The sequence below is a fragment of the Salvia splendens genome, chromosome 11 (genome assembly GCF_004379255.2).
Source record: "Salvia splendens isolate huo1 chromosome 11, SspV2, whole genome shotgun sequence".
Lineage (NCBI taxonomy): Eukaryota > Viridiplantae > Streptophyta > Magnoliopsida > Lamiales > Lamiaceae > Salvia > Salvia splendens.
In genome coordinates this window covers 1,199,721-1,214,203 of record NC_056042.1, presented here as the reverse complement: position 1 = coordinate 1,214,203, position 14,483 = coordinate 1,199,721, and the positions used below count along the sequence as shown (strand labels likewise).

The 14,483-nt window shown below is 36.9% G+C and overlaps 3 protein-coding genes across 3 annotated transcripts; 2 read left to right on the top strand and 1 right to left on the bottom strand.

Moving 5' to 3' along the window:
• Nucleotides 1-880: 880 nt before the first annotated feature.
• Nucleotides 881-3,691, top strand: LOC121756264 (probable serine/threonine-protein kinase kinX). Its single transcript, XM_042151762.1, has one exon. The coding sequence runs from the start codon at nucleotides 975-977 to the stop codon at nucleotides 3,558-3,560; it is 2,586 nt and encodes an 861-aa protein (XP_042007696.1). The 5' UTR covers nucleotides 881-974; the 3' UTR covers nucleotides 3,561-3,691.
• A 909-nt stretch (nucleotides 3,692-4,600) lies between these two features.
• LOC121755588 (basic leucine zipper 61-like) lies at nucleotides 4,601-13,622 on the bottom strand. Its single transcript, XM_042150910.1, has 7 exons — nucleotides 13,494-13,622; nucleotides 11,470-11,529; nucleotides 6,519-7,003; nucleotides 6,314-6,404; nucleotides 6,108-6,234; nucleotides 5,004-5,187; nucleotides 4,601-4,885 (listed from the first exon to the last, which is right to left on the bottom strand). The coding sequence occupies exons 3-6, from the start codon at nucleotides 6,986-6,988 to the stop codon at nucleotides 5,039-5,041; spliced, it is 837 nt and encodes a 278-aa protein (XP_042006844.1). The 5' UTR covers nucleotides 6,989-7,003; nucleotides 11,470-11,529; nucleotides 13,494-13,622; the 3' UTR covers nucleotides 4,601-4,885; nucleotides 5,004-5,038.
• LOC121755587 (ervatamin-B-like) lies at nucleotides 7,014-13,495 on the top strand. Its single transcript, XM_042150908.1, has 2 exons — nucleotides 7,014-11,961; nucleotides 12,484-13,495. The coding sequence occupies exons 1-2, from the start codon at nucleotides 11,328-11,330 to the stop codon at nucleotides 13,077-13,079; spliced, it is 1,230 nt and encodes a 409-aa protein (XP_042006842.1). The 5' UTR covers nucleotides 7,014-11,327; the 3' UTR covers nucleotides 13,080-13,495.
• Nucleotides 13,623-14,483: the final 861 nt, after the last annotated feature.

Sequence of the window (14,483 nt, the reverse complement as noted above, 5' to 3'; positions counted from 1 at the left end):
AATGCTACTCTTGTAGAATGTAATTATTATTTTTTTTATAAAAATGAATTCAATATGAACAAAACAATGTGGAATTAACCAACGCAATTTGACCATTACAAAAGGCATCTTTTTTAAATACATGAGGCAATTCAGAAAAAATTGAATTTTAGTACTATAATTTAATATTTCATGCTTCAACTAAACTTAACCAAACTTCGTGCTTCAACTACTCCATATTCAACTGTTGTGTTTGGCATCTGAGAAAATACGCAACCGGATAAATGGTCGTTATTCTTGTCTGGTTTCATTTAATAGCATTATTCATAATTTATTGGTTTGATCAATATGGATGAACCTCTGTTTGATTTGAGTGAAATCAAATGAATAGAAAGTGATAAATATTCACAAAAACTCATGAGAAATCTGCATCAAATATAATGATTTGATAAAACTCTGCAAGTATGCAGAGTAGGTTTGCAGGTTTCATGATGATCAGACAAAAATGCCCTTCAATCCATTTGGATATTTTCGTCCGAAAAATGACTAAAAATACCTCGTTTGTGATTGTATATTTTGTTAAGCCCATCTGGTGTTATTTTTTTTTGTAAGAGTCACTGGTGCAACAAGTGCAAAAGTTAAGGTTATTTGATGTAGTTCATCCTTATTTAAATTGTATGCATATATTAATAAAATTCATATTTGTTACAATACAAAACATAAAATACAAGGAAAAACCCGAATCAACACTATCAAAGTTTGGTAATATGCTGTAAATATGTAAATTTCCATTTATAAAAAATTTCCAAGAAAAATATACGCAGACGCAGAATATAAATTTTTAAATATTATTTTAATTTCTATATTAAACCCAAGAATTTCAAAATAGAAATAAGTTTGAGAAAGCCACCAAAATTCTTACAACTCTTCCCCAAAATCGAAAGCTCACTCGATACGGCGGAGAGACGGCGGAGAGCGAGAGAGAAGCCATAGCCATGTCAGATCGCTCTCCCTCCCCACCCCAGCAAAACCCCCTTCAATCCGACGCCGTATCCGGAGAAGGCTCCCCGCCTCCCAACGAAGAAACCCCAATTCTACCCGACCCGGAATCCGCCAATCTGGCTGTTTCCGTCCCCGATCCGGCTGGGGATCACAGCGCCGGCGAAGAGGACGACGACGACGAAGAAGGAGAAGAAGCCGATTCATCAATGGATCTCCGCATTGAGCCCCCAATCGCTGACCTCCACGTGTCCGCCGCCCTCGCGTCCCCCGCCGCCCGGCGAGGAGGCTTCAAGCGGAAGAAGGGTAAGGCCAAAGGTAAGGGGAAAACTCACGCTAGGAGATTGCAAGTGATTAATGAAAAATTGCAGAATTTGAGGTCGAATTTGAATCCCGTCCCCTTTATCCCTAGCAAAATCATCGATTTCGGCGTTCATGATAGGGTTTTGAAGAAGCTAGGGCTGTGGGATTTCGCCCACATTGAATTCGATAGGACTGTTAGGGTTGACTTCGTTGCGCAGCTGATCGCGAATTACAACCCTAAATCGCGGAGTAGCTGCGTTAATGGGTGGAGTGTGAAGGTGAATCGGGCGGATTTGGCGCGGGCGTTGCGGCTGAAGAGGGATAATAAGGGGAATGCGGCAGGGGCGGAGGTGGATTTGGATGGGGAGGATTGGGGTGCTGATGCGGTGGGGTTTGTTGTGGGGTTTGTGGAGGATTCGTTGCTTTTGCACGAGGATATGTGGATGATGCCGAATGAGGTGATGAATTGGATGAAATCGATTAGGGATGGGCATCCGGAGAAGGTGGATTGGGCGGGGATGCTTTGGTTTATGGTGGAGAAGGAGCTGAGGCAAGGGGGTGGGTTGAGGGATTGTTTCTACGCGTCGCATCTGCAGTACTTGATTAAGCATCAGCGCCCGGAGGTGTTCTTGATGGAGGATCCCGGGAATGGTGAAGGGGAATCGGTTGCGGATGTTATGGTGGTGGAGGATGGGGATGATGAGGTGACTGTGAAGGAGAGTGATGTGGTTGAGAGCGTCGGAGATGGGAGGGATGATTCAGTTGCGGAAGGGCCGAGCACTAAGCTGACGCTTGGACAGGATAGTGAAAAGGAGGAGGAGGAGGAGGAAGAAGTGAAGGAGGTTGAAATGATGGATGCTGAGAAATGCAAGGAAAGTGATGCGAATGGGGAAGGAGAGGAGCATGAGCACGAACATGAGCATGAGCATGAGCACGAGCACGAGCACGAGCACGAGCACGAGCACGAGCACGAGCACGAGCACGAGCATGAGCATGAGCATGAGCATGAGCATGAGCAAGAGCAAGAACAGGGGCAGTGGCTGTTGGATGGGAAGAACGACCGGGGAGAGCTTTTCTTGCAGCGTTGTACTGCAGAAAACGAAAACACTGAGGAATTTGGTGGCTTTGGGGATAGGAAAGACGAGGAGGAAGAAGAGATGGATGGGGAGGAAGAAGAAGAAGAAGACATGGATGGGGAGGACGAAGGGGATGATTTTCATCATGTTTTCAACAATGATTCTCTGGATGGGGATGGCTTTACTGGGAATTTCATTCAAGGAATCGAGTCGAGCCAGATTGGCTTCACTTCACTCGAACAACACCTTCCTAATGCATCCACAGTGGATGTTAGGGCTGATGTGCAGCAGCATATGGCTTCCACGCCGGCTTTCTTCAACAACACGGGCAAGAGGGTGATTGAGCACGACTACCACCACGGTATCAACGACAGCAGCAAGAGATTGAGGATGAACGAGCCTGCAGATTTCGGAATGTGCATGGAGCAAATTCAGCAAATGGCCCAGAGAGCTCGGATGCTGTACGAGGAACGGGAACAGGCTGCAGAGCAGTCGGGGATGAACCAACAGATCTTGATGAACGAGTTGCAGAAACGGGATGCTGTGATTGAACATTTACACAAGGTCAGACTGGAAGAAACGCAGAAGAAGGATTTTGAAATTAACCGCCTCGAACGTGAGCTGTACCTAATGGGGAGCGTGCTGAGCGGTTACAGGAAGGCGCTGAAGGAAGTCAAGAAGTCGTTTGCAGAATACAAGGAACGGGCGCAGCTTCCTGAGGAGTCGACTTACAAGGACGCCGGGCCCCAGGGGCTGATGTTGACTGCTGCGGAGATGGAGAGGCAACGCAAGAAAAGGGAAGAGGAATTCAGGCTGAACTGCTTGTTCGTTGAACAGAAAGCGAGGGAAGTGGAAGAGGAATACAGCGCCCAGTTTGATGGATTTGTTGACAAGATCAATCTCTTTGATAGGAGGTTGATCGGTCTCGAGGGAGAAGCTAAAAAGCTCGTTGCTTCGTATTCTTTGAAGAAAAGAATCCCAGAAGCCGAGGAGGGAGAGCACGAAGTAGCCGAAACTCCACCACCCGCGGAGGAACCTGAGGAAGCTGTTGCAGTGGCGGAAGAAGTTCCCGGGCCTCCTCCAGTGACGGAGGTGGACGAAGAAATGGCTGAAGCTGCAGATGATATAGCAATTCCACAAAGTGAAGAAGGGAATGATGATAAAATTGCTGAAGCTGCAGAAGAACCTCTACCAATTGAGTGATTGTTCTTCATCGCCTTTGATCTAGGAGAAGTTTAGGACTACTTGCTGGTTTAACTCTTTAATGTGAACATTTCTTCTAAGATGTGTTATGGTTTGGAATTTAATCGAAAATTATTATCAATTTGATATTATCTGTCTCAATTGGCTGAAAATTTTGACTCATACGAACTTCAAAATTCAGGCTAAAAAGTCACCTAAGAATAGTAAAAAGTAAAATGGACTAAACAAAGTCTTCATTTGTTTGTATATTTACATTTCAATTTTTGCTTTTCAGATTTTAAATCCATGTGTAATTGATTCGATATTATTTTTGCAATTGGTGAAGATTTCAACAAATATTAAAACTGACATGACTTGATGAAACCATGTAGTTTTGGTAAGTATTCCCTTCGTCCCACAATAATTGTCACTCTTATTGCGGGGGCACGGGTTTTAAAAAATATAAAGAAAAGTTGGTTGAAATAGTTAGTAGAACGTGAAACCTACTTTTTTATATTAATTTTATAATATAATATGAGTGAAGTGTGCTAGTGGAATGTGTGACCTACTTACCATTTATAATAAAAATGAAGTGTGACATTTATTGTGGGACGGACCGAAATGAAAAAAAGTGACAATTATTATGGGAACGGAGGAAGTATATTATTTCATTCAACTATACCATGTCAGATAATCAGTCACTCCTCTCCAACATTAGTATCCGATAATCTCTAACGGTGGCAAAATCAGAATAAATTATTACTTCAATCATTAGTAAACCCATTTTAAATAGTAAACACATCTTAAATCTACCTAAGTTTCAAAATTTACAAACAGATTAGTTACTCAACCAAGAAGGGTAGAAAATGGCAATTAATAAAGAGATCACAAATTGATAATTATAGTCAAAATATAAATATTTACAAATGGTATTGCTACTTTTTCTTTTTCTTGAACAGAACAAACATTTTAAATAATGCAGATCAGATCAGACATAGGGAATTACAAATAACAGAAACAAAGAAAAGAAAAGGGACCATAATCTGACATCCAATGACCACTAAATCTGATAACAAATTATTACATATAATACACACATTATACATACACCCAATTAATCATCTACAACAGTCTGACATGCTTCTGAAGAATAAATTTGATGATTGGCTGATAATTCAAAAAAATAAAAATAAAATGAAATTAGATCAATAAACACTCTTCTCCCTAATAATTAAGCCAAGAAAAGAGAATTTTCCCTAAGCCCACAAAAATAAAGAGCTTTTTATTTGTAAACTTGATTACTCTTCAGTTCACAAAGGCTCCTCTTTTATGGTAGTGCTTGAATCCTGCATCAACGATAAAATTAATTGTTATTATTTCAAACTTTGGGTTTATGTTTATCAGTACTTGTCACGTGTATATATTAACGAAAAAAATATAAAATGACCGAAATTAGTATAGTACCTTAGAAATTAATTAATTTGTGACATAAATATATGTCAGTTGACTGCTAGTTGTTCTTGCTCAGCATTATCAGCAAGTCTTGATGGTGAATTTGGAATTGTGTCATTCTCCAAATTCTTCATGTTTTGTTGGTAATATATTTGCCCCAGTCTCTCAATTTCCCTCTTCAATGCTTCCTGATGAGCTACATTTTTGGAAAATAAACAATTAATCATTCAATATTACTAGAATTGTTATCACAAGAAATAACCACTGAAATAGGTGTGAGTGTATAATAATATCATGAATGTGTAATAAAATACTAGTATGTTTAATTAAATTTATATACAACTAATATCAAGAAATGTATTTTGGTGGATAGAAGTGCAGAGGGGTTTGTGCTGTCACATTTATTATAGGCATCTATCCACTAACAAATATGCATATCAATAGTCCAATTATTGCAAGAGTTTGGAATCTAGAGAAAAATTGTTATTGAATTTTTTCTTGGCAAAGAAAGCAAGACTAAAGAGTTACTGGATTTATTTTGGGTTACCTCTTTCTGCCTTTTTATATCAATAGTGTTTTAAAAAATCTATATTTGTGTAATTAATAATATTGATCAAGAAAGGAGATTGGATTATTCTCCCATGTTGAGGTTCTAATATCACATGCATGTGAAGAACTACAATTGAAGAATTACATTTAATTTTTAATGATTTTTCCCACAAGGGAGACACCCGATTCAAAATAGCAAAAGAATTAGGGTTCTACTCCACAATCTACAATTGGAGCATTACATTTAATTTCTAATGATTTTATTCTACCACATCCATAATTATATTCTCGATCCGTCACTGTGCATAAGTACAAAGTAGTGTAGATTAGGTATATATAGAAGTTAGTATTTCATGAAAGTAAACTTTATTTTGAATAAATTTATAGCTATAGGAATCATAAATTTATACTACTAATGCAAAAATGTAACATAAAATCTCAAATTGACTCTGTGGGCTCTTATATGAAACACAAAAATGTAGTAGATATGATATCATGATCTAAATCACATTTCAAAATTCCTAATAATTTGTATGGAAAAAGTAATTAATTAAATAGGAAACTTACCATCTTTAAAAACTTTATCTTGAGCTAAAGCTGCGATTCTTTGCTTAAGAACACTGTTGTCAACATTTAGTACGAGGCGTTGGTGGTCCAAATAAGCTACTCGTGGTGATAACACTGAGACTTCAGCCTAAATTAAATTCACCATTTCAATAAATATATATATTCAAATTATCGAAACCAAGAAAAAATAAATGTTTGATTCTTACTTGAAGTGAAGTAACGCTGCGCTCAAGCTCAGATATATACTGCAATTTTCTCACTCTTGACCTTTGTGCTGATTGCCGATTGGCCAATATTCTGAAATTGTATTCAAAATTATAAATATAGTAGCATAGTTTTAATTACATGCATTATACATATATATACGTTGCAGTGTGTGTTTGTGTGTGAGGAAATGATGAGTAGTTTTACCTCTTGATCCGCTTTGGATCGGCAATCCTCTCGCCGGAGTTATCCGCGGCGGCGGCGTATAGGCCGTCGGCGTCCTCCTCTGGCTCGCTCTTCGGGCGGACCCGAGGTCGAGCCGGGTCGTCGTCGGATGGGGACGAGGGGTTCGACGTGGGGCCCGCCGTGCCGCCGACGCCGTCGTCGAACATCGACATGAGCTGGTCGTCGTCGAGCCCCTCGAACCCGTCGGCACCGAGGGCGGAGGAGTTCGACCTGCGGCACTCCTCCGCCATCGGGGCGTCGAGGAAGGCGATCGAGTCGCTCATCGACCGCTTGTGGGACCCGCGGCGGGCCGGCGAGAAGTCGAGGAACTCGTCGAGCCAGATCGGGTTGTTGTTGGGGTGGTTGATGGACAAGCCCTCCATCTTTTGACGGGGGGAGAAATCACCCCAATTTGAAGTGATGGTAGGCACTTTGGGAGGTAATTGAGCCATGTTATGCCTAATTTTCTTTTGCCAAGACCAAACTACAACATGTCAACATGAAAGGCAATATATATACCCAAATCCCACATTCAAAAAAAGAAAGAAAAAAATATTTGGTATCTCACTTTTATATTCCAAGAAAAGAAGATAGGCAAAAGATCATTAATATCATGATGATAACATACAATTTAATTGGTAAAATGCTTACTTATATCCTATTAATAGGTGAGAGGTTCGAGTCACGGTAAGATAAAAGCAAATCATTATTAACCATCTCTTTATACTCCCTATGTCTGCCATATAAATATCACATGTTGACCCAACACAAGTTTTAAGAATTGTAAACGAAAATAAGTGGAAAAAGTTAGTGAAATGTGAATTATACTTTTATATATTAGGTTTTGTAGTAAAATGTGAGTCAGACAAATTTAGAGGAATGTGAAGTTCATTACCAGAAGTAGTAAAAAAACAAGTATGACAAGTATCGATGAATAAAGCGAAAAGGAAACTAGTGACAAGTAATTACGGACGAAGAAGAAAGTATAAGAAAGCTCATCTCCACAAGTTTGAATAACCCTAGAATACATGAATAATTAATTTTAAACGCTTTTGTAATTATAAAACATCATCATCACATTCACAACCCTATAATAATTCTATAATCTTTCAAGAAAAGTGTTAAAAATAACCTATCAAAAAACAAGAATATCTTACTGTCTATAGAAGTGGGGTCACATGGGGGAGAAGATTAGGACAGCTATCAACAGCTTAGGGGGGTAGGGTTGGGGTGTTGAATCCCAACGGTATGAGTGAGAGTTGTTTATGAACTAAACAATTGAGGGGGAATCAGAAACCACGTGCCCTTGTGGTTGTGCCCTCCAGCCCTTATTACACTCTTCTTAATTTCATACACATTTATTTTTCTCACAACATTCTCTCTCTCTGTTCATATCATCATCTTTCCTTTCTTGGTGGCAGCTGGATCGATCTTCTATCAACATTTCATTCAAATTCATCACCGTTGGATCAATCTTGGGTCTCTAGTCGAATTTTGTTCAGAATAGTGCTATTCTATCATATTATGACTGATCATATACTACTTTGTCTCAGTCTATGAGAATAAGATGAAAGTTTGTTTTAACGTCTAATATAAGATGAAAATATATTAAATTAAGATTCTGAAGCCACAACTGCTAGCCTCTTGTTGTGCGGTGGCTCTGCCCTAACTTTTCAAAGTGACGATTGTCATATTGACTCTGTCAACTCTATTCTATCCTGATTTATCGGCGATTTTTTTACTACGTCTATCCTCGGTGCATTTATTGAATTTGCCATTGATTATCAACTATTAAAAGAACATTTTTTTAGAATAATTACCCTAAAATGAATATATTTAGTCCAAAATCTTGGACAATCACGATAGGTGGATATGAAATCTAAGTCATTATAGTAATATATCAAAGGTTGTTACTAAAGTGAACCCCAACATGGTTTTCGTACCACGTATTGCTTCTGAAGATTCTAATCTAATTTTGTTTGGTTGAAATCCCAAAAAATGCCAACAAATTAAATATACTCATTTAAAAGAAAAGACAGAATTGGACGCTCTCTTATTGTAGTACCAAAGAGGTAACTTCATCGTGGGTGACGAATTTTAATCATGTAATTTTGTCTATAAATCATATTCAGCTGGTATTTTCTTTCTAATTCATTCAAAATTAAAAATGATGAACATTGCCAAAGAACTGTTATTTGGAAAAGTTAGTGGAATGTGAGACCTATTTTTTATATTAGTTTTATAATAAAATATGAGTGAAGTGAGTTAGTGGAATGTGAGACTTACTTACCATTTATGGTAAGAATGAAGTGTAACAATTATTATGGGACGAACCGAGATGAAAAAGAGTGACAATTATTATGGGACGGAGGGAGTAACAAAGAATGTCAAATACATGAGTATATAAAACTATCTTGACACAAACAAAAAAACAACAACCGCTATTAACTAATCACAAAAAAAAACAATAACACTAACAACAAGACACAAATACTCATCCTCTTAGTAAACTTATAAATATGTATATACAACCAATCAAAATCAAGACACAAAAATATTAATAATCTTAGTAAACATACTAAATATTACTCCTATATCCAACGCAACAGAACCAAGACACAAATACACATGCTCTTAATAAACATATAAAGATGTAGATATATCTTCAATTTGAAGGTTGGCAATAGTAAGTGGGCAATATAATGAAGAATGAAGGAGAATTCTAAACCCACTAGGGTGCAAACTTTATTGCACAATGAACCACACCACCACTTTGGCTGTCATAAAAAGGAATCACGATCATGTGCATACAATTCTTGGAAGTCTACTTTGGACATAGGTAATGGCTGATTAGACTAATGCTTGAGGTGTGAGATCCTCACGTTTGCCATTTCATACTATATACTCCATTTTGGAACATATACCATGTGCCACAATGACATTATATTGGAATAATTTATTATAGTATTTTGTAATTTAATTATGTCTTTTATTCCATCAAACTTTGATAGAAATTCATAATTCCAGAAAGCAATTAATGATAGAAAAGGTGGCCATAAGAGTTATATATTCCATTCTCTCATAAACTGATGTGTTGTTATATTTTTAAATTTTATTTGTCAACATCCTCTCCCGAAGCTTTAAAGGAGACATTGGAGAGATTGAACTTTTTTTTTATGATCGGATTGGACCAATTCTCTATTGAATTAACCTAAATTTATAACCTTGGACCAGTTAAATTTAATCGACAATAGGCGACATCAAGGTTTCATTGTAAAACCAATTTTTGACAAGAAAAGTGAAACATGAGACCATTATAATAGTTTCAATTCTCTCTTACATCAATGTAAGATAGTTATATTTATTTTTATTTTATTTGTCAACAATTAAGATATTGTTATATTTATTTATATTTTATTTGTCAACAATTAATTCTATCTAGTAAGTACAGTATATAATGAGTGGAACATGTATAATGACCCATCGTTTGAGTGTTTTATAAGAAAATGTCTCAACCTTGGGACAATTGAGAAAAATACCTGAAATTTCATTTTTCGCTTAAAATGTTTTGGGGATATTTTAAAGCAAAAAAGGGGAACATAGGAGAAGTTTTATTAGAATGCTAAAATAATGGAACAAAATTGAATATTTACACAATTATGTCACTAGTTATCCTTCATGTTATAAGTTTTGAGCCATGAAGAAGACGCGTATTCTTAATGATTGGGGGAAGATTCCTGATATTATTTAATTTAATAATTAAGAAAAGAAGAAGAAAATGTTGGTAATGGAAGATGGAAGAGGGTATTTTTGGATGGATGAGCTGTGGAAAGTGAAGGGTATTAGAAAAGGATAATGTCTACCCCATGTGAAATGTTTACTTTGGCTACAAACTACACCCACATGTAGGGGCAATTCTCTCTCTCCATATTATATATTGCTCAAACACCAATCCAAAATGACATTATCTCGAGATTAAGTATCAGACTCGGTCTATTCAAGTAAACAACATTCATATTATCTGATTCACTGCTCTATCAATCCAACTAAATAACATTCATAAGTCTCAATCTTATCTGATCCATCAAACCAAACACTAGCAGAAATTTTAGGAGACGTTGTATATAGAAACGAGTCACATTATGTACACTTAACTGAATAGAATGAAGGAAGAGCTAAAAAAGTATAGATGGATGACAACTCGATCAAATTTTATTTAAAATAAAATAATATATGTAGAGATTGATAAATGACATACATTCTGTGTCTTATCACTGGCTATATATATATGTATCTTAAATCTTTTGTTCAAATTCACCTATATGGTATTAATAATACTACTTTCACTCTTATCAAATAAATACCTGGGAGAGAAATTTGAATATTATAGTCTTATAGATATGTTATGTATCGATAGAATACTAAAAACTAACACTGAATTACATTCAAATATAATCATGGTGACTGATCAAAGATGCAAAATGGCCATCGATACTGTTCAAGATTAACTTGTCCCGAAATTGCCCAAGATTGAATTGACTTGAGACTAATTTTATAAGAAGAGAAGGTTAACACACTCAGAGACAATAATATGCAAAATAGCCTTCAATATTCAAATATTTTAGTTGTCAAACGAATAATCTAACCTGAAAAGTCAACTTTTGGGATTTCCCTAAAATTATAGCGGTTCAATCAAATTAGTATTTTGTACTACTAATAATCTAACAGCATATGAAATTTAAACACGGAATAGAATGAAGAAATTTATACACAACTCAACAATTATGAAGCATGAACTATACACAAAGTAGAAACAACAAACCACTCAGCAACAGAAAAAGAGGGCAAATCAGACATGAATCAAACAGAATTCCCACCAATATACGTATACTTTTCACAACACCTATATCATGTAAGAGTTCAGAAGCCAAACCTCGTACCGAACTTCACTTCCTCGAAATTCGTATTGGCTCAAAAATGAACATCACTTCATCTGTGACAAGAAACAATATGTTAGCCATTGTGCTCGTGTGCGTTCTGTGCGTTTGCACAGATGCGCGTCCAGAGAAGCCAACGGGGGAAGTAACGGTGATGGAGAAGAGATACAAAACCTGGCTGAAGCAACATGGGAAAACGTACAATAGCAAGGATGAATGGAACATGCGATTTGGAATCTACCAGTCTAATCTTAAGTTCATAGAGTTTGTAAACGCACAGAATCTTTCTTACAAACTAACTGACAATGAGTTTGCAGACATGACAAACTTTGAGTTCCAGACCACCTACTTGGGTTACAAGAGGAAAGGGCATTGGCTTCCACAAAATCAGCAACATAGCTACAATGTCGGTAACTATGCTATACCATCTAGCATAGACTGGAGGAAGAAAGGTGCTGTGACAAGAATCAAGAATCAAGACTCGTGTGGTACAAAAACTTTTATTCTTTTTGTTATTGTTTCTGCCTTTAAACTGCTTCTATTTATGATCATGCAGTTTCTAGAACAAAGCTATCTCAACATACACACACTTCACATGCTGTTTTTTCCTCGGAAAATTGCCAGGAATAAACCAAAGTTTGGTCAATCCGCAACTTTCAGAAATGGCCGATTATATCATAACTTTGACATTTTTCTTAATTGTCTCATAAATTCATATTTGGGGAAAATTATGTATGATCTGGCAGACAGAAAATACTCAAAACGTCCGGCTACTTAATTAACGTCATTTAATACACCTAATTTTTACACAAGTACACGTCACATCAATATATTCAGACACGTAGCACGCCCTGAATTTTTCACCATGGGACAATTGAGAAAAATGTCAAAGTTGTGATATAATTGGCCTGTTTCTAAAGTTGCGGGATTGACTCACCAAACTTTGTGATTTTCCTGGCAATTTGCCCATTTTCTGTTCTAAAACATGGATTGAAAACCTTTCATTACAGGTAGTTGTTGGGCGTTTTCGGCGCTAGGAGCAGTAGAAGCAATCAACCAGATCAAAACTGGAAATTTGGTATCATTGTCCCCACAAGAGCTTGTGGACTGTAATTTTGGCCTTGATAACCATGGTTGTAGTGGTGGAATCATGGAAAAAGCATACGAATTCATGATGCTAAATGGTGGCATAAGTTCAGACGAAGATTACCCATATAAAGGGAGACAGGGCCTATGTAACCCAATCATAGCAAGAAAGATAGCAGCAAGCATAACCGGCTATGTTCGAATACCTGAAAGGAACGAGACGGCCATGCAAGCTGCAGTGGCTCGTCAGCCAATATCAGTAGCCATTGATGCAAGCGCATCCGAGTTTCAGCTGTACGCTGATGGAGTATTCACCGGATCCTGCGGGAAAAAGCTTAACCATGGGGTTTTGGTGGTGGGATATGGCAAAGATAAGGGTGTGGGGTATTGGATAGTGAAGAACTCATGGGGAACTGGTTGGGGTAACAAAGGATATATGAAACTGCATCGTGGATCTTCTGACAAGAGAGGTGTTTGTGGCGTTGCCATGGAAAGCAGCTACCCTGTCAAAGATTTCTGAGGTATCTAGCCGTGTTGGAAGGATTTGTTTCCAAATGACCATGGATACTCAGAATAAAGTTCATAACAATGCTAGCCTATTTTAAGACATTTATTCCTAAATTTGTTCAGACATTATTCAAAATGCAAATCACTGTATCTTGGTATAAATAAAAGTCAATGTTTTAGTATCTAATAGCTTTTCAATCTTTCTACATATGTCTTAAACCTCTAGTAGCCTTTTGCAACGAAGCCGTTAGCTAATTAAATTCACATTCCTAAAGTTTAAAAAGATGCCTAGATTGACTGGTAACAGACAATGATCTCAGATAGTTCTCTTATCTGTTTCAAGAAATTTATTATACATTTTAACTCAGAATACACTATGACACTAAACAGACAATGTGGTTAATTGAGAGAATGCAAGTAATGTAACCTTATGTATAACAGCCACAGAAAGGCCTTGAGAATCTGCATTCCGCTCAAATGGCTCTTTGACATCTGGAATCACTCCACAGTCCACATCTTGTGTTGGCGAAAAGTTCCATCTTCTGTCCACCACTCTCCGGAAGTAATAAGCATGCGATGACAGCAATTATTTCCTCTGACATCAAACTGTAGGATCATAGTACAAAAATCATCAATACCATGCCAATTCTGTGAAAATGACTGAATTATGTATCACCAGTTCAAGGGAAAAACAAGCACAGAGCCGGAGCAGAAACTTAGATATCAAACTAATGAACTTAAAAGAGGGATAAAATATACCATGATTGAAGAGTTATATATTCACAAACATATGCAAGACAGCCAACTATGCTATAAAACCATCTGAGATTGAAGTATCAAGGAATAGTTTAACTCATCACAAATCTGATTATTCACTCGAGACAAAAACAAGAATCTGGGTGTAATATGTGTATTTTTACAATCGAATTTGTTAGCAGGACATGCGGAAGTTCCTACACGACAAAGACAATTAGACTGTCAAAACAAAAATTAGTATTATACTACGACAATTCACGTTGTTAGCAAACAAAAATTGGACTGTCAAAAATTCTGTAAAAATATAATACTCCATATTTTAAATCAAAATACTATAATTGACTAAAAGTTAACTAATTTTATTTTGACTAGATCTCCGCCAAGAAAAATTTTCAAATCCTAAAATATAACTATCTCAAGAACAATATTTTTTGAAATTAATAACTAAAATGTAGAGTTACAAAATACTTTCAAAGGAATGGCTATGGCTTCAATAATTCAAGCCACAAATAAGATCGAACAGTGTTAGGATCAGTTCAGGAACACGTCTGTAGTCGGAGATCGAACATGCAGTACAATCGGGCCCGTCTCCGTTGCGAAATGCGTGACCGGATATTTATCAGCTTTAATTATGAAACTTTCGAAAATTTAATTATACAGT